Raw genomic sequence first — 27126 nt, 5'->3', positions numbered from 1 at the left:
AGGAGAGCTCTAAAATTCAAGGAAATTACCACTAAGTAAATATTAATAAAAGGACAACTCTTTAACTCTAATATTCAAGTGTGAATATGTAATAAGTAATATTGAAACATGTTTCTTCTGCTCTGGTTCATAAATATCACATCCATTCTCCATATTCCATCTAAGCTGCAGAGTTTCCCTGAAGTCAGCTGGCTATGATATTGAGGATATAAACGTCATGCAGTCTAACAACAGCAGAAGGCAAACCACAATCTTACTTCACACAACATGGTGAAGTACAGTGGGTGGCTTAATTAATGAAAATCCAAAAGCAGACATAGTACAGGAAAATGAATCTAGATACAAGAACATCCTGCATGCACGTGCGCGCGTGCGCGTGCATACACACACACACACACACACAACCAGGGGATGAATAGGCGAGAGATATGAACAGTTACACAGGAGAAAATCACATTGAGATATATTTTACACTTAACAATAAGGTAAGGTATGGAGGGATACTCCCTTAACCTAGAGATAGGAGCGAAGGCTTAGTCCCTACTCCAAATGACTTGACAGATTTAGATGACCCCTCCTGGAGGGCATCACCCTACATGTGGAGTAGATGGGGGTGTGGGGAGAGGGTGCTTGGGGGCATGACAGAGTGTGAGAGAGGGAAAGAGGAGGGGAGGGAGAGAGGGAGAGGGAACTGGGATTGATATGTAAAATGAAAATTTAAAAGAAATAAACTATAAAAAATAGGCTTTTTCAAATACTAAGAAGCTTTGTAAAAGCAATGAAGAAAATAACAATTTTCTAGGTGGTATTTTTGATTTAGGAAAGTAGAATATAAGACACGCCAGATTTTGTATAGACTAAAGGAACAATAATTTGCTAGTATGGTAGCAAGGCATTGTATAAATACATATATTTATAAACCATATATTAATGATGTAAATGTTGTATACATATTGTTAATGAAGCTCCAGAGAATTTTACAAACCTTCACACAGATGGCTGTGTTAGCACCTGGGGTGACATGGGATGGGAAATGAGACATTAGGGCAGTTGTGGGCAACATTTCCAGTGCATATGCATGATTCAAACAGTGAAGTTGCCTTACCTATCCTTTCTTAATAAATAAGCAATAACAAAGATGGTAATATAATAGACAATTGAATTAAAAGGTGAGAATGTTTTTTCCCATGTAACTGACCAGTATTTTCTCAAGTAATATTCTCTAATAGGCTCACAACTACCGGAGGGAAGGCTGACATATATTCTAAGACTAACATTGTAACAACAGCCTAACGTACTTTATTCTCTCTAGTCCAGAAATTACACTTTGGGGGTTCTATTCCATGAAAAGAAACATAATACAAATTTTAGAAGAGGAAATCAAAATTCTCTAAAGTCTAAACGTAATGAAGAGGAAAAATCTTTAATGTTAAAGTGGTAAAAAGAATGACTACATACCTTTCTTCTCGGGTTTTTCTCTGTCTTTTATTTTTTCTTTTCCTTTTTCCTTTTCTCTGGGTGAAACTGGAAAGAGAAAGGTAATACCTTTAATTTAAATCAATGGAATGATTATGAGGCAATTGCATGACAGTTTAGCTTCTAAAGTACTTGTAAAAATCACCTTTTAGCTTCCATAAAGGTTTACATACTCAGATTAAACTTCAGAATAATTATAGATTTGCTTTTTGATACCTGCTTTTATTTTCCAATCAAGCATAAGCAATACTAAAATATATCTGACAGCAAAGATAAAAATGTCCTACGGTTTTCAATCTTCAACATAATGAATTGGAAGATCTCTCTCTAACCATCTATATGTAATATATATACAAATATATATGTGTATATATGTTAAAGAAGTCTGGTTTTGATAATGGATGAATGTCAGAAATACATGAAGACAAAAATGAAAGGATATAGTCTCCAGAACCTAAAGCATAGAACAATGAATATAAACTGCATGTTTAATACATAACAGAAATAAGAGTGGAATGATATCACATCTTTCCAAAGGAAGCAATTTAATGAGCCATGATCCAGTTATTTATTCCAAGAGGATCCAAACCTTACCTTATTATTTATTCATAGTACTAATTAATCAGCAAGCCAGACATCTCTCTCCTATTTCCTAACTTTATTCATTCTTTAAGCTATTTCAATCTAAGATTCTTGTTGTTCTCTTACCCATCTTCTTTTTATCCCCTATCTACCTTGTATTTATACAGGAATGTACAGAGAACATTTGTCAAGAGCTGAAGATTATCTTTGGCAAGAAAAATACCTCCCCTTTCAATGGGATGTCAACGCACTAATGGATGATGAATGCTAAACAAATAATTGCAGAGGTAGTTAATTGCATTTAATGTAATTGCTGCAGAGAAAATAAGCAGGATGGCATGTCAGTGTGGATAATGGGGATCTAATCTCATCTACATATCTCGAGAAGGCACCTTAGTAGATTAGACACTGAAGGATGTGAAAAAAAAACAAAAAAAAAAAACAATAACAAAAAAGTAAATTAACCTAGAGAGAACAAGAAGGGAAAGACCATTTCAGAATCTCTGAGCAACATGTCTGTTGTAGGTATGATATTATTGCACCTTTAATACAATATTTTCTCCGAGGCTGTGAAACTTTGTTTTTAACAAGGCATGTGTGGGTAACAAATCTTAGTGTCCTACCCATTGTTTAGCGTGGAATGAGTCACAAGTTGAAACTATCATATATTTATAAATATTTCACTGATTAAGTGATTTGACATTTGATTACCGTCCATTCTCTTCTGTCAGGAATTTTACCTTAAACTTTCCAGTCAGTCTTAACGGAGTTTTTGTTGCTGCAGGGTATCAATGCCCCCTGTGTAGAACTTTTCCCTCTGCTTGCTCGTGTCTTCCATCTTTAATACCCAAAACCATGTGTCCTCATTTTCCATCCCCTACTCCATGAAAGGCTCTTCGGGCTTGGTTCAAGCGTTTTCTCTGTAAATTTCAAACCTATCTACCCTTATTTTAGAAGCCAATTACACCATCTCTTAATAAGTATTAATAAGTAACAATGTTGCCATTGTTTATTAGTGACTGCTCAGTAGATGAGATCTCTTAAGGGAAGTTAATATCAGTATCTGTCATACAGTACACTTTTAATGGTATTTTGGAATATATGAAATTCCAATATTTTATAAGAACAGCTAATATCCTTTCTGCTTTTAACCTCTATTTGCTTTCAATCTCTGGAAACTTTTGTAACTTATTAAAAATCTCTTAAGTATAATCTAGAGCTAGAACAGGAAGGGGAAACCCACCTCATAATATCCAGGCAATACCATGTTATTCCCCTTCGCACTTTATGGTTATTTTTGGTGTTGCTGAGAAACTTGTTTCTTAAAAACAAAACAAAAAAAAAAAAAAAAAAAACAAAACAAAAAAAAAAAAAAAACTCAAAAATAAGGATAGGAAATCAGCACTTACACAGACCACAAATAACTCATTTCTCTTTCTTTGGATCATTGTTAATTAAGCTGACATCCAAAAAGAAATTCTTGGCAAAAACAAAGCCTCTTTTAAAGTTTCTCTAGGGAGAACCAAGTTTGTGAGAGATAAGCTGTGCATCCAGAGCCCTGACTAAAAGGACCCCCAGGGGACACATAATCTGTGGCTCTGCCTCCACAATTCAGACAGCTGGCTGTCCATTCCACTAGCAGATTTTCAGATTGACATGTGCACAGGCATAAACGGGAGAGTTAATACAAAATCAGGAGAGCAAAGGGGCTGAAATCAGACTCAAATTAACATATTGACTCCTCATTCTCATTACCCAGGGGAAAAAGCTGGTTCTTTCAATCAAAATTTGATTTACTGACACTGTGGTACATGGTGGAATTCCATTATCTCCCTTCAGAATTAACTCCACAATACAGCATACTGAAACAGCTGGACCCAGGAAACAACAGGGAGCTGTTCAAAATGGCAGAAAGCCACCAAAGCTACTTGGACTGAAACTTCAAACTTTGCCAAGAATTGAAATGACTTTAGACCCAGCAATGCAACAGTCAGTAACTGCTTTAATAATTACTTTGAAATAAAAATATAACGCTATAGCAACAACAGTAACTAACTTTGTTGATATCTCTACTAATAACCTGTCACCCACATGGGAAAAAAAAACAACCTACCTCCTTGCCACCAACCTAGACTGGCAAGTCATAACTTCATAAAAGTACTTTTAACCCAGGGCAAAATAAGCTTTTGCACCTGTTGGAGCTTAACTTGTTTGCCGTCCATATTTATGTGAAACAAAAGACCCTTTGGTAGGCTCATAATCAAGAACAAATGGAATCCACCAGTTGGAGTGGCTCTGTCGCTTGGCATCTGAGTTGGCATGGAGTACTATCCCTGCTCTTGTGGAGACTGACCTTCCTCTGACCAGAACATTCTGCTCAGCTCAGCCCTGAAACAGATAGCTTCCTCCTCGCCAGCAGTCCCCAGGCTGTGCTACATACTCCCTGCTTTTAAACCCAGCAGCCAAGAAAGAGTTAATGCTTTCTAAGAGTTTCAGAGATCTCACTATGTTCAACCTTCCAGTTCTATTCCTCTGAAGGTCTTGGAGTTCTTAACGAAAGTTTTGGTGCAAAACTGTGTAAGTGCATAACTTTATAGGTTAATAATCAATCAAACTAACCGGTGACAATAAACTAACCATTTAAGATCCCTTTTGGCTTTCTTCAGAATTACTGAATACTACTTTTTTGAGCAGTAGACATTATACATTGCCAATTAAAAGATTTGAAGTCCATGGCTTTACTTGATAGAGGTTTCTGGCTTTTATTTTAATAAATTTCCCTGTTTTGAAATTTCTGGTGCTTTTTATTTGTGTGAGATATTAGTTCTTACTAATTTTGAAAAGTTGAATATTGCAACAGATTCACCTATAACTCATACATATTAATTGTTTATTTCAATTAAGCAGGAGTTCCTGAAAATATAACAGGTTAGATTGAGAAATATGTATGTGTATACATATACATGTATGCATGCAATAGCAATCAATAAAAAAGGAGACCATGAATTTGAAAGAGTAAAGAGAGATACATGGGAGGATTTAAGGGAGAAAAGGAAAAGGAGAAAAATACAACTATATTATAATCTCAAAATTAAAAAATATAAAAATATTATTAACCGACATGATAACATTATTATTCATTATTTGAGAATTTCACAGTGTTATACTGCATTTTGATCATATTCATTCCCTTCTCCCAATCCTCCCAGATCTACTTGCAATTTCATTCCCAGCCAACTTTGGGTCTTCGTTTTTTAAAATATCAAGGTCAATTAGTGTTACCCATATATTCTTGGGTGTGTGGCCAGCCAGTATAATTCTTTGTTCAAATAACTATTTAGTACATTTGCTTAGCTGTCTCCTTCAAAAACGGCAGCTCATCACACCAAGAACTTTCAAAACATTTTGAACACACAGTTACTGGAGTTTGAAGTTTCAGTCTGCATTTGCTATTTTTCTACGTGTGTGATAAATCACTATGAGTAAGGCAACTTACAGAACGAAGGGCTCACTTTGTGTTTATGGATCCAGAGGGATAAAAACCCATCTCCATCATGATGGGGAATCATGGCAACAAGAACCAAGAATGGTAATAGGAACAGCTCGAACCATAAGTACGGAGCAGAGAAAGCAAACTCCAAATAGCCTGAGTCTTTTAAAAACTTCGAAGCCCTAGGGACATAGTTCACCTAGCAACTCCACAAGTACTAACCTCCCTAAACCACCACTATGAACCACATGTTCAAATGTCCGGACTATGGGGAGACATTTCATTCAAATCACCATATTATTTAAGAAGTTTAGTATCTGTCTACCATTTTGAACAGCGTCACAGAATTCATGCATCCAGCTGTTTCCCTAAGCTATGCTGTGGTATTGTCCTAAAGTAACATAATAAATTCAGGTTGACAGGACTTAGTCTTATGTCTGGCACTGTGACGAGACAGGGCATCTTGAGAGTTCAGGAAAGCCGATAACTAGTAACTACTCAATAGTAACTACTCAATATCAATTCTAAGAGTCCTCAACTTTCTATGATGACAATCAAGAAAGTGGCTTCACAAATTGTTGCCCTGACATGCAGCTGTCAATTCAAATGGATATGTCAATCACTTTGACAGTAAAATAGGATTCTGGAAAGCTGCCTGTTGCAGTGACTTTCTAAATATAAAACCTACTTAAAATTTAAATAGACACCATGGTCTCTCTGACCATTGTCCATTTGTGTCTACCCATTAACACTCGACTCTGCACTGACAGTTTGGCCATTTTCTATTCTCATTCTTGAGGATGATGCCACAATTTACTCTGTAAATACCCCTGCCTGACTTCTACAGCTAATTCTATGCATCCCTCCTGAATTCTTTTAGTAAAAAAATCCAAGGACCAGAAAGATAAGTGGAAGCCAGAGTAAGATTCCCGTGACAAAAGGATGTAACAAATTCATCTTCAACCCTTTAAGAATAAGTTTGACTTCGGCCATAACTACAGAAAAATAACAAGTATACTACAGGTCAATGTATGCAACTATATGTGTAATTCGTTTTGGAAATAACTGGTTGAATGTTAATTCTGTACAGACAGAAAAATAACCAACATACTTACAAAAAGGTCACTGAGTATGCTAAAAATGGATTCTGCAATTCATGGATTTAACAAAAATTGAATTTGTCTATTCTTAAATTTTAACTTAACATGGTCTCATAGAGGCTGGCACTGTAGGGATAAACCTCTACTTCAGTGTAGTTTTAACTTTGTTTTTCTTTAAGGGAAAAGATGTTGAACACATTCTAAAATACACAAATATGTATTGATCTAATATATGACTTCAGTTGATAACTGTTTACTTAATTAGTTCATTTATTGATTTCATAATTTTATATAGAGTGCTTAATTTAGGACAATATTACAAATTCTTCACAGTAATCCCATGACATGTACCAGAGGCCATTAGACTTCATAGTCCTCCTAACCTATGTTCAGGAGGTGTAAGTCAGTCCTATCCAAGTTTCCCAGCTATCTGACTATGGTCCATGATCTCCCCCTTGTTCAGGGGGTTTTCTGTGGGTTTCTCCAGCCTGGTCTTGACCCATTTACTCATCACTCCTCCATCTCTGCAACAGGATTCCAGGAGTTGGGCTCAGCGTTTAGCTGTGGGTGTCTGCGTCTGCTTCCATCAGCTACTGAATGAAGGCTCTAGGATGGCATATAAGGTTGTCATCACTCTCAATATCGGGAAAGGGCATTTAAGGTAGCTTCTCCACTATTGTTTAGATTGTTAGTTGGGGTCAACCTCTTGTAGATCTCTGCACATTTCCTTAGTGCCAGATTTTGCTTTAAACCTATAACGGCTCCCTTTATTATGGTATCCCTTTTCTTGCTCTCCTCTATTCTTCCCCCTATTAAATCATCCTACTCCCTCATGTCCTCCTCTCCCCTCCTCTTCTCCCTTCTCTTTCTCCTAAGCCCCTCTCCCCTCCCCCCATGTTCCCAATGCTCAGGAGATCTTGTACCTTTCCTCTTCTCAGGGGGAACATTCTCTTAGGGTCCTCCTTGTTTCCTAGATTTTTATGGCAGTGTGGATTGTTAGCTGGTAACCCTCTTCTCTATGTCTAAAATCCATATATGAGTGAGTACATGCCTTGTTTGTCTTGTTTTGACTTGGTTACCTCACTCGGGATGGTTTCTTCTAGTTCCATCCATTTGCCTGAGAATTTCAAACAATTTCATTGCCCCCCCCTCCCCGGAGTAGTGCTCCATTGTGTAAATGTACCACATTTTCTCCAACAATTCTACAGTTGAGGGGAATTTAGGTTGCTTCCAGGTTCTGGCTATTACAAATAATGCTGCTACGAACATAGTTGAACAGATTCCCTTGTTGTATCATTGTGCATCTTTCAGGTATATGCCTAAGAGTAGAATTGCTATATCTTGTGGTTGACCGATTCACATTTTCCTAAGAAACCACATTACTGATTTCCCAGGTGGCTGTAAGAGTTTGCACTCCCACCAGCAGTGGAGGAGTATTCCCTTTCTCCATATCCTCCCCAGCATAAACTGTCTTAGGTGGTTTTGATTTTAACCAATCTGACAGGAGTGAAATGGTGTCTCCGAGTTATTTGATTTGCATTTCCCTAAAGGCTAAGGATGTTGAGCACTTTCTTAAGGTCTTTCAGCCATTTTAGATTCCTCCATTAAGAATTTTCTATTTAGTTCGGTACTGCAATTTTTAATTGGATTATTTGGTGTTTCGGTGATTAGCTTCTTGAGTTCTTTTTATATTTTAGAAATCAGCCCTCTCTCAGATGTGGGTTGGGGAATATCTTTTTCCATTCTGTTAATTGTTGATCTCTGTATCTGTGCTAATGGCATTTTTCCCCCCCAAGAAGTAGTCTCCTGTACCAATTCATTCAAGGGTAACTCCCACATTCTCTTCTCTTCTAAGAGGTTTAGTGTGGCTGGATTTATGTTGAAGTCTTTGATCCATTTGGACTTAAGTTTTGTGCATGGCAATTGATATAGATCTAAGTTCTTCTACATGCCAGCATATAGTTATGCCAGCACCAATTCTTGAAGATGTTTCTTTGTTCCACTGTATAATTTTACCTATTTTGTAAAAAATCAGGTATTCATAGGTGTGTGGGTTAATATCAGGGTTTTCAATTTGGTTCAGTTGGTCTACCTGTCTATTTTTGCATCAATACCAAGCTGTTTTTAGGACTATAGCTCTATATAGAGCTTGAAGTCAGAGATGGTGATGCCTCTGCAAGTTTCTTTATTGTGCAGGATTGTTTTGGCATTCTTGGGTCTTTAGTTTTTCCATACAAAGTTAAGTATTGTTCTTTAAAAGCCTCTGAAGAATTGTGCTGGGATTTTGATGGGGATTACATTGACTCTGTAGATTGTCTTTTACAAGATTGCCATTTTTACTATGTTGATTCTACCTATCCAAGAGCATGGGAGATCTTTCCATATTCTGGTATATTCTTTAATTTCTTTGTTGACAGACTCAAAGTTCTCGCTCTACAGTTCTTTCACTTGTTTGATTAGCATTCTCCCAAGATAATTTATTTTGTTTGTGGCTACTATAAAGGGTGATGATTTTCTAATTTATTTCTCAGCCACATATTGTCTGTATATGGTAGGGCTACTGAATTACTTTTGAGTTAATCTTGTATCCTGCCACTTTGCTGAAGGTGTTTATCAGCTGTAGGAGTTCCCTGGTATCACTTATACAAACTATCATATCATCTGCGAATAGAGAAAGTTTGACTTCTTCATTTCTAATTTGTGTACTGTTGGTCTCCTTTTGTTGTTTTATTGCTCTAGCTAGTAATTCAAGTACAACATTGAAAAGATATGGAGAGAGTGGTCTGCCTTCTCTTGTTCCTATTTTAGAGGAAACACATTGAGTTTCTCTCCATTAAATTTGATGTTAGCTGTTGGTTTGTTAAATGTTGCTTTTATTAAGCTTAGGTATGTTCCTGTTATCACTGATCTCTCCAAGACTTTTATCATGAAGGGATGTTGGATGTTGTCAAAGGCTTTTTAAGCATCTAGTTATGTGATTTTTTTCTATCTCAGTTTGTTTATGTGGTGGATTGCAATGATGGATTTTCATATGTTGAACCTGATGGATTTTCATATGTTGAACCATCCATGCATCCCTAGGATGAATTCTACTTGATCATGGTGGATGATTTCTCTGATGTGTTCTTGGATTCCATTTGCCAATATTTTATTGGGTATTTTTGCATCGATGTTCATGAGGGATATTGGTCTGTAGTTCTCTTTCTTAGCTGTGTCTTTGTATTGCCCGAGTACTAAATTAATTGTATCCTCATAAAAAAAAAAGTTTGGCAATGACCCTTCTGCTTCTATTTTGTGGAACAATTTGAGGAGTATTGGTATTAGCTCTTCTTTGGATATCTGGTAAAATTCTGCACTGATACCATCTTGCCCTGGGCTTTTTTAGGATGGGACATTTTTGGTTTGGTTTGATGACTGCTTCTATTTCATTAGGGGTTATAGATCTATTTAAATTGTTTGTCTCTTCTTGGTTTAAATTTGGTAAGTGATATCCATCCATAAAATTGTCTATTTCCTTTAAACTTTTCAATTTTGTGAAATAAAGGTTTTCAAAGTATGAACTGAAAGTTCTCAGGATTTCCTTGGTGTCTGTTATTATGTCCCACTTTCATTTCTGATTTGGTTAATTTGCATGTTCTCTCTCTGCCTTTGGTTATTTTTGGATAAAGGTTTGTCTATCTTGTTGATTTTCTTGAAGAACCAACTCTTTGTTACATTGACTATTTCTATTGTTTTCTAGTTTCTACTTTATTGATTTCAGCCCTCAAATTTATTATTTCCTGGCATCTACTCCAATAGGGTGAGTTTGCTTCTTTTTGATCTAGACTTTCAGTTGTACTGTTAATCCTCTATTGTGATGATCTTCCAGTTTCTTCATGTGGACACTAAGTGCTATGAACTTTCCTCTTAGCACTGCTTTCAAAGCGTCCCATAAGTTTTGGTTTGTTGTGTCTTCATTTTCATTGAATTCTAGGAAGTCTTTAAATTCTTTCTTTAGTTCTTCCTTGACCCAGGAATGGTGCAATTGCACATTGTTCAATATCCATTAGTTTGTATGTTTTCTTCAATTTATATTCTTGTTGAATTTTAACTTTAAAGCATGGCAGTCTGGATTTGTTGTTGTTGGTAGTATTATGTGTGGATTTCCTCCCATTTTTCTTTTGGCTGTTGGTAAAGTAGAATTAGCTATTGCCTATCTTTTTTGGGTGTAGTTAACTTCCTTGGGTTGGTGTTTTCCTTCCAGAACTTTCTGTAGGGCTGAATTGGTTGACATATATTGCTTAAATCTGGTTTTAATATGGGATATCTTGGTTTCTCTTTCTATAGTGATTGAAAGCTTTTCTAGGTATAGTAGTCTGGGCTAGCACCCATGGTCTCTTAGTTGAACATCCATCCAGGACCGTCTTGGCCTTCATAATTTCCATGGAGAGGTCAGGTGTAATTTTGATAGGTTTGCCTTTATGTGTTACATGGAATTTTTCCTTCACTGCTCTTAATATTCTTTCTTTGTTCTATATTTTTGGTGTTTGGTTTACTATGTGGCAAGGAGACTGTTTTATAGTCCACTATATTTGATGTTCTGGGAGCTTCTTGTACTTTCATTGGCATGTCTTTCTTTAGGTTGGGATAGTTTTCTTCTATGATTTTGTTGAATATATTTTCTGCAGCATTAAGTCAGGTTTCTTCACCGTCTATACCTATTATTCTTGGGTTTGGCCTTTCCATGTTGTCCCATATTTTCTGGATATTTTGTGTTAGGGATTTGTTGAACTTTAGATTTTCTTTGGTCAAAGAATCTATTTCTCCTAGTGTATCTTCAATGCCTGAGATTCTCTCTTCCATCACTTGTATTTTGTTGGTTATGCTTGCATCTGTAGTTCTTCATCATTTACCCAGCTTTTCTAGTTCTTCATTCCCTAAGACTGGATTTTTTGTTTTGTTTTGTTTTTTGTTTTTGTTTGTTTGCTCATTTGTTTTTTGTCTCTATTTCAGCTTTCACACCTTGCACTGTTTGAATTGTTTCTTGCAAATTTTGGTTTGTCTTTTCCTCCATTTCTTAAAATTTTTGTTTGATTTTTCTTCCATTTCCTTAAGGGATTTTTACATTACCTATTTAAAGGTCTCTGTCATCATCATAAAGTTGTTTTTAGGGTCATTCTCTTCTGCTTCATTTGTGTTGGGATGTTCAGGTTTTGCTGGTGTAGAGTCTCTAGACTCTGGTGGCATCATATTGATCTTTCTGTTCTTATGCTGTTGTCTGCCCATCCTCCTTCCAGTGTGTACCAGTGGGGTCCCTCCCTCTCCTAGTGTGTACGGTACTAAGGTTATCTTCAGGTAGGTTACAGGCAGGTCCAATACTCTGATGTTTCCCATCTTCCAGTGGATGGTGGTGGGAGTAGAGCACAGACAGACTCTGGATGGGCCACTCTGCTTATAAGGGTTACCCAGTGCACACTCGTCAGGAGGCTCTGAGCAGGGCAGTGGAAGTTGGGCTCCTCCTGTAGATGGAAGCTGGCGGACTGGTCTGCAGGGACAGGCTCCCCCTGCATGCAGTACCCAGGCCTCAGGAGGCTCCAAGCAGGGAACTGGCAGCAAATTCATTATTTGTATCTAAGAAAGCTACTGATTTTTCTATTCCTTTCTCATCTTGACTCACTATGGACTGTAAATATGAGCCAAAATAAACCCTCTTTTCCTTCATCTGCATCTGTCACACATTTTTTTTCACAGCAGAGAAAGCATCTAATTTATACTACTGTATCACTTTTAAAAGAATCATAACTATAGAGTTTGTATGACACTGCAGGAAGCTCACTGACATTTCAAATCCTTCTAGCCTGTGGGACATATAGCTATCAGGTAGCATCCAAAACTACAGACAATGATTTTCCTGTATATCAGGAGACTAGTCAACTTCTGTTGTCTGATGTGTTGCGTGCTCCACTTCTACAATGGACATTGTTTCACCTGAAACACTCGTGAGCTGTGGATTCAAAATGCTTTGTTCATTTCCATGTGCATATGTATTCATTATTTTTAGCTTGACAAATACATATTATAAATTCTTGCACTCTACATGAAAGCTATTTTTCAAGGCCATTTTGATCTATGAAAGTTTTATTATAAACTGTTACCCTCATATGGAAAGAGAACTCTTTGTGCAAACTTGTGTTAAATCTTACTGCTCAGACCTATAACTATTCTATTGTGTTGAACTCATCCCACGAATTCATGAAAGGCCATTTACATGACTGATATTTGAGGTAATAACATGTAGTAATCCAGGGAGAGTTATGTTTGGTTGTGTTTCTTCTAAGCAAATGTAATGATCCACTGTATTATTCACTACACAAACTCAATACAAGGTCACAAGAACATACATTGTTCTGATTATAATTACAACATAAATTCCTACTTCTTTTATGGGGAAATATTACCAGGTTATTTTGGTTTAAAGGCAAGTATTAACTAACATGTCAGAGTTTACACTTAAAGCCATAACCAGTATACATTATTAGGTTTGAACTTTTGTTTGTTTTCATAATTACTTATTTAAATTTGAAACAAGCTTGTTTTACATGTCAATACCAGTTCCCTCACCCTCCCATCCTCTCCTGTCCCCCCCAACAACCCCCATCTGATCCCTTTTCTGCTCCCCAAAGAAACTGTCTATTCTTCCCCCAATGAGAAATATCAAAGCATTCAAAGTGGCCAACCCAAAGAGTTAACATTTTATAAATTTAAATCATCGCATCAAACACTCTAAAAATTGTCTTATTTTCTATGCTTAATAGTCAATATTGAAATTGATTATGTGCCACTTTCATATAAAACACTTATCCTATTTGAATGGACTCTTATTAGAAATCTGTTTTCTTTGGCATTATATATTGCTTCCTTTTCTGTATTTCTTTGCTTAGTAAATATTCCAGGCATAAACTCATCATGTATTATTAAAGTCTTCCTGTGTTTCACAAGTTTTTGTTTTTCTTTTAAAGGGGTAGGGGAAGAAGAGCAGCAGAAAGAAGGGAAAGAAGAAATAAAAGAAAAAAGAAACAGAAGAAAATAAAGTGAAATAATATGTGATCTATCTTTAATTACCACCAATACTTATATCTTTACAAAATACCTCAGCTTTAGTAAATTCAGTCTTTTTTAGGCAAAGGAGTTTGTTTATAATGATCACAGGCAACCATATCTCATGTTTTCTTATAAGAGTTACAGTTGTTTCAATGACAATGTAAACCATAACTAAACCTCACATTTACCCACAGCCAAACTGTAATGTGACTTAGAGATGGTTTCATTTATCTACATATATCAAGAGGTCTAAAAGTGTTTGTAAATATGTAGTTACAAGACTCATTGTTGATAACTATTGAGGAACAAAAACTAGAGATTATTACATCTTAATTACAGACAGGAAACTGGAGAGTAAATGACAAAATTCCACTCATGTTCTCACAGAGGAGCAAAAGTTGATTAAAATACTTAAGTATCTTTGGCCTCTATCTATTTATCTACCTATCATCCATCTACTCTCTATGTATCTATCTATCATCCATCTATCTACTATCTATGTATCTATCATGCATCTATGCATCTATCTACCTATGTATTTATGTATCTATCTACCTACCTCTCTATCATCTGTCAGTCTATCTACCATCTATCTTTGTATCAATCACCTATCTATTTCCCTACTGCCTATCAATAGATCATCTTCTGTCTGTCTGTCTCTCCCTCTCTCAGAATTATTTGTTTTAGTCACATACATTTGGTCTACCCAAGAAATATTTTCAGGTGACTAATCTCGAGCACAAGCTTTGAGAAATTTACTTTAAACTTCAGCCAAATCCACTGTTTTAATTACAGAAGACTCACTGGTTTAATAAACCCACTCCACAGCCCACTGCTTAAAGACTTTGACAGCGGGACTCTGACAGCCAGATCCAAAATGCAAATGTTAACATCAGCATCATCATATTCACTCCAGCAGTCTTGCTGCTAAGTTACAATGGAGTCTGCAAAATGAGGCTGCAGAGACTGAACAAGTGATGAGTTTCTCTTTAAATTCAGTCAGAGAGAAGTAGCCTGTTTAGTTAATCAATACTTGCCCAAAAGCAGTATCTAATTTTCCTGGCCAAAAGAGTTAAGAACCAAAAAAGGAACATATGCAGTTAGAAGTCTTTAGCCCCTCAACACAAGCATAGACAAACTTCAGGTGAGAGAGAGTCAATGTTTTGATTGTGTAAGGCTGACAAAAAGTGATGCATCTTTTGATTTTTATTTTACAGGGTATTACAGTTAAGATTACATGAATCTCCGAAGAGACTTTGAACTTTGCAGTTTTCAACATTGTTGAGACTGTGATAGACAGTGTGGACTTTGAAGCTGAACTATTTTGCATTATACTGTTACAAGCTTATGGGGGACAAGGAATGGAATGTGGTAGTTTTGAAGTAATTGACCCCCAGAATCTCATAGGGAAATTAAGACATAAAATATATTGATAAACCACAGTTTATAAATACCAACTTAGATAAACTTAGATATCCCAACATAGATAAACATGTAGCTAATGGAGGCAGAAGCAGACACCCACAGCTAAACACTGATCTGAACTCCTGGAATCCAGTTGCAAAGAGGGAGGATTGATGAATAAAGAGGTCAAGACCAGGCTGGAGAAACCCACAGAAACTGCTGACCTGAACAAGGGGGAGCCCATGGATTCCAGTCTGATAGCTGGGAAAGCAGCATAGAACTGATCCAGACTCCCTGAACGAGGGTCTCAGTTAGGAGGACTGGGCAGTCTATGGAGCCTCTGTTAATGAATCAATATGTATCCCTAATATACAAAAGGACTTTGGGAGCCCATTCCACATAAAAGAATACTCCCTTAGCCTAAACACATGGGGGAGAGCCTAGGTCATGCTCTACATAATATGACAGACTTTGAGATTCCCCATTGAAGGCCTCACCCTCCCTGGGGAGCAAAAAGGGGATAGGACTGGGGTTGGTGGGGAGAACAGGGGAGGAGGGGAGTTAGAGGAAACTGGGATTGACATGTAAAACAAGTTTGTTTAAATTTTAAATAAAATAATTATCAAAAAAGCATGCTATTATAAGCTAATAGGGGCTTCTAGTATTTGAAAACAATATTTTCAACTGTGCTACCTGTGAGAGATAATTTTCCCATTAGCTAGTTTTTAGTATAATAAATATATAACTATGTTTGCTTTGTTTACTTTTGCATATGGGATGTTCTGGTAATTGAACTCAGATTTCTGCACATGATATGCAAGCATTCTTCTACTTGGCAACATACCCATATTTTCCAACAATTACCTTTTATTCCAGGGAAACCTTTCATTATTTTTCTCTGTCTTCCATAAGTATAGTAAGGGTGAGAATCATTTTTACCCTCTTAAACATCCAAAATTATATATAACTGCCCATTTCCAAAACCTGGTTATGTGAAAAAATGTGTTCCTATCAAATGCCACTGTTTGCGATAAGATTTTATAGTTCCATGGTTTCATGGGTCTCCCACAGAAAAGTAATACCTGTCAGATGAGCAAGGAAGTGTTGGCCCGTACTGAAATGCAATAAGTGTTGACCCTTACTGAAATGATTCCTGGATTCAAACTGGCAGAAAGAACTATTAGTTATCTTGTTGTCACAGTCCAGCTGCCCGTTGAGACTGGGAACACAGCATAGGCCCAAGCTATTCCACTGATTTAATCTAGTGACTTGACATGTCTGAACCAATGATTATAAAGGCATTCAATGGTGTGTCAAGTTCATGTTTAAAATGTGAACTCTGAATCATTATAAAAGAAAATCAAAAGAAAAAGAATTTGTTACATAAAATATTATAATTATACTTATCATTATAAACAAATATTTTCATCAATGTGGCAGTTGTTTTGATTTCTATCACTGACTGTTATTTAGACACTCATACCTGGAATTTAATTGGAGAAGAAAGAAATGATATGAATATTACCAAACACTTAAAAGTAAAAATCCTTAACTATGGAAATACTTTTTCTCCCTTATGAATGTACAAAAAAAAAAAATGTGTACCTCTTCAAAAGGACTGTGAACAGGAGGAAGTGGGAGGAGAAGGATGAGGGGGAGAATGGGGATAAGGAGGAGGAACAAGGGAAGGATAGGAGGAGGAGAAAAAAGACAAAGAAGTGGACAGGAGGAGCCGTAAGTGGAGGAGCATAAAGTGAAATTTGTACCTTTAGTTTGTATTTTCTTCTCAGGTTTCTCCTGCTTTTCAGCCTTTTCTTTGTGCATTTCTACAGAAACATAGAATATACAGTTTAGAAACTTGAAAAAGTATAACATTTAAACCATATCAGTGACTTAAACTTTTAAATTCCACAGCAAAATATAAAATTTTCTAACTAGCGTATCTTAATCCCAAAGACTGGGAGAGAAAGACCGCTGACACACATCACTATGCTCAAATCAATTAAAGCAAACTTTTTACTCATGTACATGGGCTGCCTCCCCTTAAGGCAAAGTTGGAAAGGCCAGTACTGGAAGTAAGGAAAACATGTTTTTTGTTTTGTTTTTATAGCTCAGATATAGTAAGTTTCTAAATAGGAGATTTGGCAGGCAAAATAGCCATGGTTACAGGAGTAGAACATAAACATAACAAGTTAGTCATAACAACCTCTTGAAACAAAGGCATGGTTGCAAGGAAGTCATAACAACAAAGGTAGGGATGCAAGATGGTTTTGAAACAAAGACGCTGTTGTCATCTTATGGAACAAGAAGTACAGAACCATTTGTAATTAAAGTTTACAGGTGGGACATGGTCCAATCCTTGAGAAACAGGGGTTTAATCATAAAACAAGAATGAGCATAGTTTCTCTTTACTGTAAGATGGCTTTCAACCCCAAGATGCAGGCAGGCTGATTCTTCACTTACTGAGGTCTGAAATAGGCTTGCTAATAATTACCACACAAAATTGCCTCCTTACAGAAATAAAGGGAAAAGTGGAATTGTCTCAAAATCAGTCATTTAAAAGGTGAGACTTTGCACTGATAGAAAATGATCATAAACTCTGATTGTGTTTAAATTCAATTACTCCTGATGCAAACTGAGACTCTGTAGTATGAACTTCATTTAGATTTTTAAGGAAGACTTAGCTTTTTTCATATTTATTTAAGAACTTATGGAGTGAACTACAGCCACTAACTAGAAGTATATCCTAGAACTATCAACCCCAAAATACATCTGTAAGCAGAATCTGACATTGTTTTTAAGCAACAATTATGCCATCTATATATGGTATATTTCATAGCAGAATTTTTTCTAAATATGAAATTTTCACAAGTTTATTCAATTTGAAGGAAGCTTCATATATATATATATATATATATATATATATATATATATATATATATGGATCTCCAAGCCTTAGAAGTTAATTAGAAGTTAATTTGGGGAGAAGTAAATTTGAGATGAGGATTTGAAAAGTGTTATTGCTTTCTCTGAAAGGTTACTTATTCTTAAATATCATGTGCTTTCTTTTAAAAGGCCAATGATGTTTGTTTAACTTATTTATTTGGCAGCTGGTCTGACATGACAGTTATTAATGTATATATTTTAAATTATCATCTGTTCATTTGCATTTTCATCTTTGTTATAGTTTAGAAATCTACTGAGTTGGTTGTTTCTTCAGTCTTTTCCTTTTTGGCAGACCTACTACCCATCTCTGAGTAAATGCACAGAGCCTTGTTCTTAGTTATGAATGCTCAACTTAGCTTGGCTTATTGCTAGCCAGCTTTTCTTAAATTACCCCATCTAGTTTTTGCCTCTTGGCTTTTGTCTTTCTCTGTTATATAAACAGTTCTTTACTTCTTGTCTGTGGCATGCTGTGTAGCTGGTTGGATGGCCCCTGATGTCCTCCTCTCCTCCTTTTCTCACTCCCTCATTTATCTTCCCAGATTTCTCCTCCTATTTATTCTCTCTGCCTGCCAGGCCTGCCTGTCCTTTCCTCTGCCTATTTATTGGCTGCTCAGCTCTTTATTAGACCAATCAGATCTTTTAGACAGGCAAAGTAACACAGCCTCACAGAGTTAAACAAATGCATCCTAAAAGTATGCAACACATCTTTGCATCATTCAGCAAGTATTCCACAGCATGAAAGAACACAACACATCTTTAATATTCTGCAACAGTCTACTATGTCCAGACAAGTCATTCAAAAGCCCTCAACATCTTGTGAGAAGACAGCTAATGAATTCATTCTTCTTCTAAGCAGATATGCACAACTGTGAAGGTCTTCCCTCAATCTGTACCCTTAATCAATCATTTTAATATTCACAGTGCCATTTGTCCACTGTCATCCATTGTGACTTTTAATACAGTGAAACAGTGCTGATGAGATTATGAGTTCATTTATATAATTGACTAGTAGTGTCATATAGATCTTTTAATTATGACAATGAAAGGTGACAGCTAATTTTTACATTAGTTAGTTTTAATGTAATAAATATATAACTACATTTGCTTGTTTAATTTTGTAGATAGAAGGTTCTGGTAATTGACCCCAAATTTCCACACATGATATGCAAGCATTCTTCTACCTAGCAATATATCTAGTTTCTCAAATGATTAAATTTTATTCCAGGGAAATTATTTTATTATTTACATCTTGATTCCATAAGAATGTTAATATTGAGTGTTTTGTTTTTGTTTTGTTTTGTTTTGTTTTTCTTTACCCCCTGGTATGTATAACTGCCCATTTCAAGACCTGGTCATGTTGGAAACTTTGTTTCTGTTGAATGCAAATGTTTCCTGTCACACAAAATGAACCCCCATTGAGAATCACTGCTCTAAATATACATAATAAGTACTATCAAAAACAAATATCAAATACATCATCACTGTCCCAACTTCACTGATAGACATCTGTACATATTTACATGTGTGGCAGGTCCAAATTAACACATTTTATAAGAATAATGTGGATGAAGTTGTAATTTAGAAAATTATCTCTGTAATGATATTTATATTAATCACATTTATAAGGATGCCAGTTGGGGTCTATCACCTATGGCTGTATTAATGGTCCAATTTTCAATTTTGGTAGTATACTGTACCAAAATATATGGGGAAAAAATAACAAAAAATGCTGAGAAACACTATCTCAATTTCTGGAAGTTGTAGCAAATGTTATTAAAAACCACCCATAATCAGACAATCTTAAATGATTCTGAGTATTTTGAGTGATTTCTCCAGGTCCACTGGAGAACTCTGGGCAGAGATCTGAGCTTTTCTGGAAAGGGCATAATCCTGCCCGTGACTTTTCTTCCTTATTCTCCACAAATGCAAGCAGATCTCTGAAAAGGAATCTCTCAACACTTTAAATGGGTCCTCATAATCTTCTGATTGGCTTTCCTTATTTGAGCTCGGATTAAAAATTAATACAATTAATTAGAAGATTTTCCTATTCACTTTGAGAATTTCCATTTAAATGGTGCAGGTGGGTCATATTACATCGGTACAAGATCATTATTCTCAGGTCCTTAGGGGTCAAAGGTCCCAGTTTTAAATCTTAGAGCAATCACAGAGGTAATAACTTCTCAAATGAACTGATTAAAAACAAATTTGAACTTCTTCCCGGTCAACTTCCTCTCTTTGCCTTACTCATATCAAATTAAAGCTATGCAGAAGATTGGAACTCGGTTATAAGTCAAGTCACTAAAACAAGTGAAATGCAAAATAATTGAAATACTCTTCAAATAGATAAAAGAAGTCATTTCAAGACATGTTTACTTTTGCTACATGTCATTAGTGTGACGCAAAGATGGAATGAGACTTTAAAATTAAAATCATTAAATGCTATACTCATTTTGATATGAAAAGTTAGAAAGTTATTGTTGACATTTAGTTTCCCTTTAGAGGAGTGTATCCATGTAAAGAGTGTGTGTGGACATTCCTACTGTAGGTCACACAAACACTTGAAGAGGAAATTCTGGGACCCAGCATGGGATGGATAGAAGCTGAGTTAGACAGATGCTTCGGCAGGATTTCATGCTGAAAGTCATCTGCTGTAACAAATGTGCCCAGCATTCCTAGACTAAGGTAAATTTGGGGATATATATGTGGGATAATTGTTCCTGAGACTGGACACACCATCCTGGTCCATAAAGTGGGTAAAAGTTTGTCTACCACATATCAGACTAAAGAAGGATTATCAAAAACTGCTCAGCCTCCTGTTAGCTCTGTGTTTTCAGCCATATGCGGCTTTAAAATTTGACATTATTCTATACCCTATAGAGAAATTAACTATGCTCCATCATAGAGAAAAAAATATGAAGACCTATCTCAAAAACTAGAGTTAAGGAAACCAATCAGGGCCTACTCACAAGAAATAAGTTCGGCTTGGCATTTTGTATCTCAGTCTTTTTGAGACGTGTAAGGAGTTTTGAGACATGAAAGGAGTAGTACTCAGCCATAAAGAGAAATGGAGCCCCATTATATTTGCAGCAAAATGAGTGAACCAGAAAGACACTGTGTTAAATGAAATAACTCAGGCTGGAGGCTGAGTATTGTTGCTTACTCTCATTTTTGTGAAATGAAACTCTAATCTGAATAGGATGGATATTATTAAGAATTCAGAATGGTGCTAGGATAAGGAAAAAAATTGGACGCATTCAATTTATATTTGGTGCATGCATTCATGAAAGGATTATACTTAACTCCATTAAGATGTGTTCATTCTTTTCTTTTAAAAAGTACCACTCAGCTATCAGGAAGCAATGAAAATAAATACACTCTCTCCAAGCTTTCTTAAGGAGTGAACGCTAAAGCAGAAAGCATATACTTGCAAGTTGATACACTTGACTTACTTAAGAAAAAGAATATACTTAAATTTGAAGAATAATTCTCTGAGTGGGGAAAACTAGCAACATTTCAAAAGGTTCAGTTTAGTTTATTTCTTTTTTTTCTGTGACATAGAAGACAAAACCTAATTTCATAACTAACAATACATGTATTTAGTCTTTTTAATTCTGTACTTCAGTCTTACATAAATGAAAAGAATCCCATGGGTATGGCAGGTCCACTCAGCTTTCTTGAAAGATGTTAAAGGGCATGTATGATAAAATCTCTATAGCTCAGTGTAAAGACCGGCACTGATGACTTTCTTAGTCAGATTTTCTTCTTTTCTTGTAGAACATCATCAACTAAATTTGGATGTTCAAGTTCATTTAAACCTGCCAGCATATTTTTAAAGGTATACCCACACAGTATGGCTACATTAGTCTTGGTCTACCTATACTTATGTTTCTTTACTCACAAAGGTTGAAGATGGGTTTCCATGATTCGACCTCAAGATGAAACTATGCACCTCTCTGCCATTTTACTGCTGGGCTGCATTCTCCTTGGGGATTGGGTCACAGCATTAGTATCCGTGCCTGTGGCGATCAGCTGTCAGAAGATTCACCGAAGACTCTACAGAATGTGCCCATCTGCCTCCTTACACTTTAGCCAGGAACTGATGGCCATGTGGGCTCTTGTTTATTGAGTAATAACACGTTACCAATTTAGATTTCACAAAAATATCTTTCTCACAGGTACTGTCTGATTCATTGCCTTCAATTGCACTTGCCAGCCAAGACTATTTGTAGAATACTGGAAAATTTAAAAGATTCAAGGCATTACAAGTAGGGATTTAATGCCCTGTGGTTTTTAACTTTCTCCTTCAAAGAAGAAGTATTAATACGCCCATTTAGTTATTTGTCAATTTCTGTAGACATACCAATGCCTCTATTTTGTGTGCCATGATATTGATACACAATTGCTCAAAATTATATTTAAAATCATGACATTCATTCGTGAACAGTTTATAATAAGTACATAAGGAACAAAGAAAAGTTGGGGAAGTCATTAATCTCCTCCAAGTTTAAGGGTTTTAGGATTAGACAAATATCAATTGCCTCTGAAAAGGAGTTCACTTTCAGCACAAGGCTAAATCATAATCCTCCTTTGTAAATGAAAAATTCTAGGCTTTGTGGTCTAGTAGGTTAGAAAGGTCAATGTATTTCAACCCAGGTGTCTGACCATCCAATTTTGAGATAGCTGTACCATAAAAGAAGGTGAAATATAAAAAGAATGACCATTATCTCAGTGGATTAAGAAGCAGTGAAAGATGACCTTTTGTCCCCCTAGGTCACTGGTAGTGCTGACAAGTGGTTTTCCGTGAATGTTTCCCTGAGTCAGAAATGCTTCAGAGAAAGGCAGGGAAATCCACAGAGTGAGTGTGCTGTTTTCCAAATTCCTTTACTCCTCTTGATCATTCTCAAACTCTTTGCTGGCTTTTCAGAATGAACTACAAGTGACAATGGAGGAGGAGAGAGAGAGACATTATTTGCCTTACATTCTTGTGTATACTCTCACATTAAATAAATAAAAAAACATATTACCTTCACTTATCAATGAACCTAGTTAAAGAATTTGAATTATTTAAACTCTAGTTTGGGTATTATATTATTTAAAGAAAGTGACAAGTATACTTTCCTCAATCATAATTTTTCTACTGAATAATGTCAAACATTATGAGAGATTTCAAACTGGCAGAAAACAGATAAGCAGGCACAATAATTTATTAGAGTGCTGAGAATAAATACAAATTAGTCTTGGTTTTAGATTACTTATTACTTCATGATTGCAATAATATGAAGATAATAATCTTCATATGAAAAATGTCATAAGCCTTTGGTATTCTAATGTAATTTTAATATGCATTTTGATAAGAAAATGTAGACACAGAAACTATGAAAAGAATCTCCATAAAATATTTTAATTCCTAGAATTCATTAAATACAGCTAACTGCTGAAGATAATTAACACTGGAGTCAATATGCCCAATTAAATTCTGATTCTGATTACTGCTATTTGAATTTTATTTCCTTGTCCATGAAATAAGAATATAACAACAATTCTACCTTACAGATCTCCTTGAGCACTAAAATGAGTCAAATTTTCTGAAAACAAAGACAGTAGTACAGTAGGAGGTAATGTCTTACTTGTTTGTGATAGATTTAAAGCAATTTAACAATTAATTGGGTTGAAAGTTTTCTTGAGAAAGCAAACTTGCTTTTCAAAATAGATATTAGGATTGGGGATGTATCTCTGTGATGTGGTATTTGGTTACCTTGGTTAGAGCCACAGCTCTACATATATAATTATAGTATAATATTATAAAGGTGAAGAAAGTTACAAAATGTACAAATGTATATTTATTATATATTCCAAATGTTGAGAAATGTTACAGAATTTTACTATATGAACATAAGCTAAGGAAACTGAAAGTAAACTTAGGCACCTTTTCAAAATTTTTTCCAAAAATATAGCATTTTAACATTTTTATGGTACAATAAATATCTCAATATTAATAAAATCAGGGGCATATTATTTTATGTAATATTATAGTTGCAGTAAATCTATATGAATTGATACATCTACAATAAAATGTTAGAAACCAAACATCATGTCTACTTCAACAGAAAAAAATAAAGCAATATAAAACAGGCACAATATTAAATCCTGTTTGTCTATTCACCAGGCTAAAAGGAAGGGATGCTAGATTTCAACCACACCCCAAATTGGTATTCCTTTTGTGCTCTGGATTTTGTTAGTGTGATTTATTAACATGTCCTAGATCTAATAAAAATAGTTCAGTACCTTCTGCTTTTTATTTTATCTAACAATATTTACATACATGTTTTATATGCAAAGATTGTAAAATTCATGCATTTGGTAAATGCATTTATACCGTTCATCTAAGAAAATAAGTGTAGATTTTAGAGAAGCTGTGGGTAGTTTAGGGTGTGAGTTTTTTGGGGGTGCACTGAATAACTTTCACCTTCTTGTCATTTATACTACATGTCCCCTTGAAATATCAAACTAACTAATCAATAGGTAGAATCTGAAGTGAGGATCCTCTTTATTCACATGGCCCTCATTCCTGTTCAGGCTCTTTTGGTGATTCTGAACAAACTTCTGAACTCAACACCACACTCAACACAGAATGCAATCATCAAGCCAGTAGATTTTTCTAAGATTTTTAACCTTGTCTTATTGATAAAGATGTTAATATATGCCATAACGATTCAGTAAGAAAGCATCATCATTGCAATGGAACTGGAACAGATTATTGAACACCTTTGATTCGTTGGTGTGAAAACTGAGGATCACTGGGGTTACATGATTTAACTTTAGCATGTGAAGTGCACAGATAATCAAACTGAAACCTCTCCTAGTTCTTTTCAATATGATTTATCTCACTCATGCTTAAACTTTTGAACTGTTCAATTCCAGCACATTCTATCATTAATCCTGTGGACTTGGTCAATGTGACATCCATATTAATGTAACTTCTATTCTTTCAATTTGGCATTTCTTCCCTCAATAAGTTTATATACCGTTGTTACTATATATAAATGAGCCAGTTATCCTCAGAGCTTCCCATCATCGGCTTCAAGATGCATAAAATCTCTTGTTTACAGAATGACCCAGTTAGATTGTAGTGGTTTTTACCCTACAGGGGGCTCAGAAATATGCTGAAATGTTTTTAAATTATTTTATTGAAGATGTGGGTAGTACATATATAATTATTTATATCACATTTTTAAAAATAATATTTATCAAGATATATAATTCATTTGTTGTTCAATATGCACATTTAAAAGAGAAAGCTTAGCGGATTTGAGTAGTTTTCTATAAGCATAAATGTAGTCAATTCTGGAGCATCTTGGTAACCAAAGAAAACAATTTTTTATCAGTTGTTTTTAATTTCCTGTCTCTATCTATTCTTCTCCCCATCCCTAGGGAGTCTGTTTAAAACTGTGCCTATGGATTCTGAAGTCATAAATCCAATGTAGGAATATGTCTGAGATAATTAACAGACATAAGGATATCTGTGGCTTTCTAGAGAAACCATTATTACCACAGCATTCCCATCTCCCTACAGGTGGTTCAGCCAGTGTTACTCTGTCCCCTGTCCTCTATTTCCTAAGGTGATCCCAGGCTTTGGTGTTGCATCTCTTTTGTTACTGTTATTTTGTCTTGTTATTTTGCCAAATGATCAGATCTAACAAGAGTGTATTATTCAGCCTGGATCAATGAGAGTCCATGGAGGTTTCAAAAGAAACATTTGAAACAAAAGTTTTCCCCCTTGAGTTACTAAGTAAAATAGTCTGGATCCCAACTTTCTGATGCCCACAATTGCAGGAGAGGAAAAGCCTGTCTGACCACTAAATACACTGAGCATGAAGACAATGTTATTTAGCAAAACATTATTTGCTTATTCCAAAATCATGGCCCGTGCCAACTTCACAATATTCAGGCTCCATCTCTTGATACAAAGACTTTTTTCGTTCAAGTCAAATTGAACTGGAATTAGATTTGTCTCCCACAATAAAATTAACACACTCCTTAATTCTGACACTCACAGTTCATTACATATGCAAGTACCTGGAAAAGTAACTCTGGTACTCATCATTACCTCTCTTGCCTCAAATTTCTTACCCTCTTTTCCTCTTCCATTTACAACCTGCCATCATTTTTCTCAGCTTTGTCCTCCTGTGGTTAGAGACTTAATCAGTGTTAAGAAAAAAGGAGGCAAATACTGAACTAAATTCTAGGCACAGTCTTGGGAACAACATATATCTTACATAGCTGAGCTTTAATTAAGAAGTATCTATTTCACAAAGTTATGAGGGCACATACCTAGTAATTTTAACATGTGTAGTCATCTTTCTATGCTGCCTCCTTCTCTGGTTCATCAGATATTTGACACTTAATGTTCAATCTAGTATAAATGCAATGTCTTCCAATAGAAATAGGTTTTTTTTTTTTGATCCTCCTCATATACTCTGACCATTGTGGATATCAATAAAGTAAGAAAAACACAAGGAATGAGCAAAGTTCTACCTTATTGGTTGACGCTGTCCAATCTGAGGGGCTAAAGAACAATTCACAGCTCTAAAGAAAATGTAACATATTCCTTTAAACACAAAGGTCTCTTTGCATCACTGTTGACGCAATGTACCAGCCACATCACACTACTGTCATTATGACTTTCCTACTGATGGGCTGCATCATTTCCTATTTTAATCAAAATAAATCCTTCCTTCCTAGAGCTGATTCTTGTCAGGTACTTCGTTACAGTAGTGAGAAAAGTAAACAATACAGGAAGCAGCAAAATTATCCATAATTGTGAGGGCTGCTGGTGCTTCCTTTGAATGCAAGAGATAAGTGTGTAATCTATAAGGTCACTGTGCTCCTAAAAGCAAAGACCAGCTTTTCCTCTCCAGAACTCTGAATGCAGTTAGCTCTGAAAGACTACAATTATCTTTTCTCAACTTTAAAGCTAGATGTCAGGGAAAGGCGTTATAAAACATAACTTCTTGTTAAAAGACTATCATTACCTTCTAAAATTACATA

At 35.6% G+C, this 27126-nt stretch overlaps 1 protein-coding gene across 1 annotated transcript in view; it reads right to left on the bottom strand.

The window, feature by feature from the left end:
- Trdn (triadin) overlaps positions 1-27126 on the bottom strand; it is a 322095-nt gene that overhangs the window by 215445 nt on the left and 79524 nt on the right. Inside the window, exons 5-6 of the mRNA XM_051175313.1 lie at positions 16899-16958; positions 1459-1524 (exon numbers count right to left, since the gene is read on the bottom strand). Of these exons, the coding sequence (XP_051031270.1) occupies positions 1459-1524; positions 16899-16958 (126 nt within the window). The remainder of the gene's footprint in view (positions 1-1458; positions 1525-16898; positions 16959-27126) is intronic.

Source organism: Phodopus roborovskii, unplaced genomic scaffold, assembly GCF_943737965.1.
Source record: "Phodopus roborovskii unplaced genomic scaffold, PHOROB, whole genome shotgun sequence".
Taxonomy (NCBI): Eukaryota; Metazoa; Chordata; class Mammalia; order Rodentia; family Cricetidae; genus Phodopus; species Phodopus roborovskii.
Note: the sequence above shows the minus strand (reverse complement) of the source record. Positions and strands in the feature narration are given on the sequence as shown.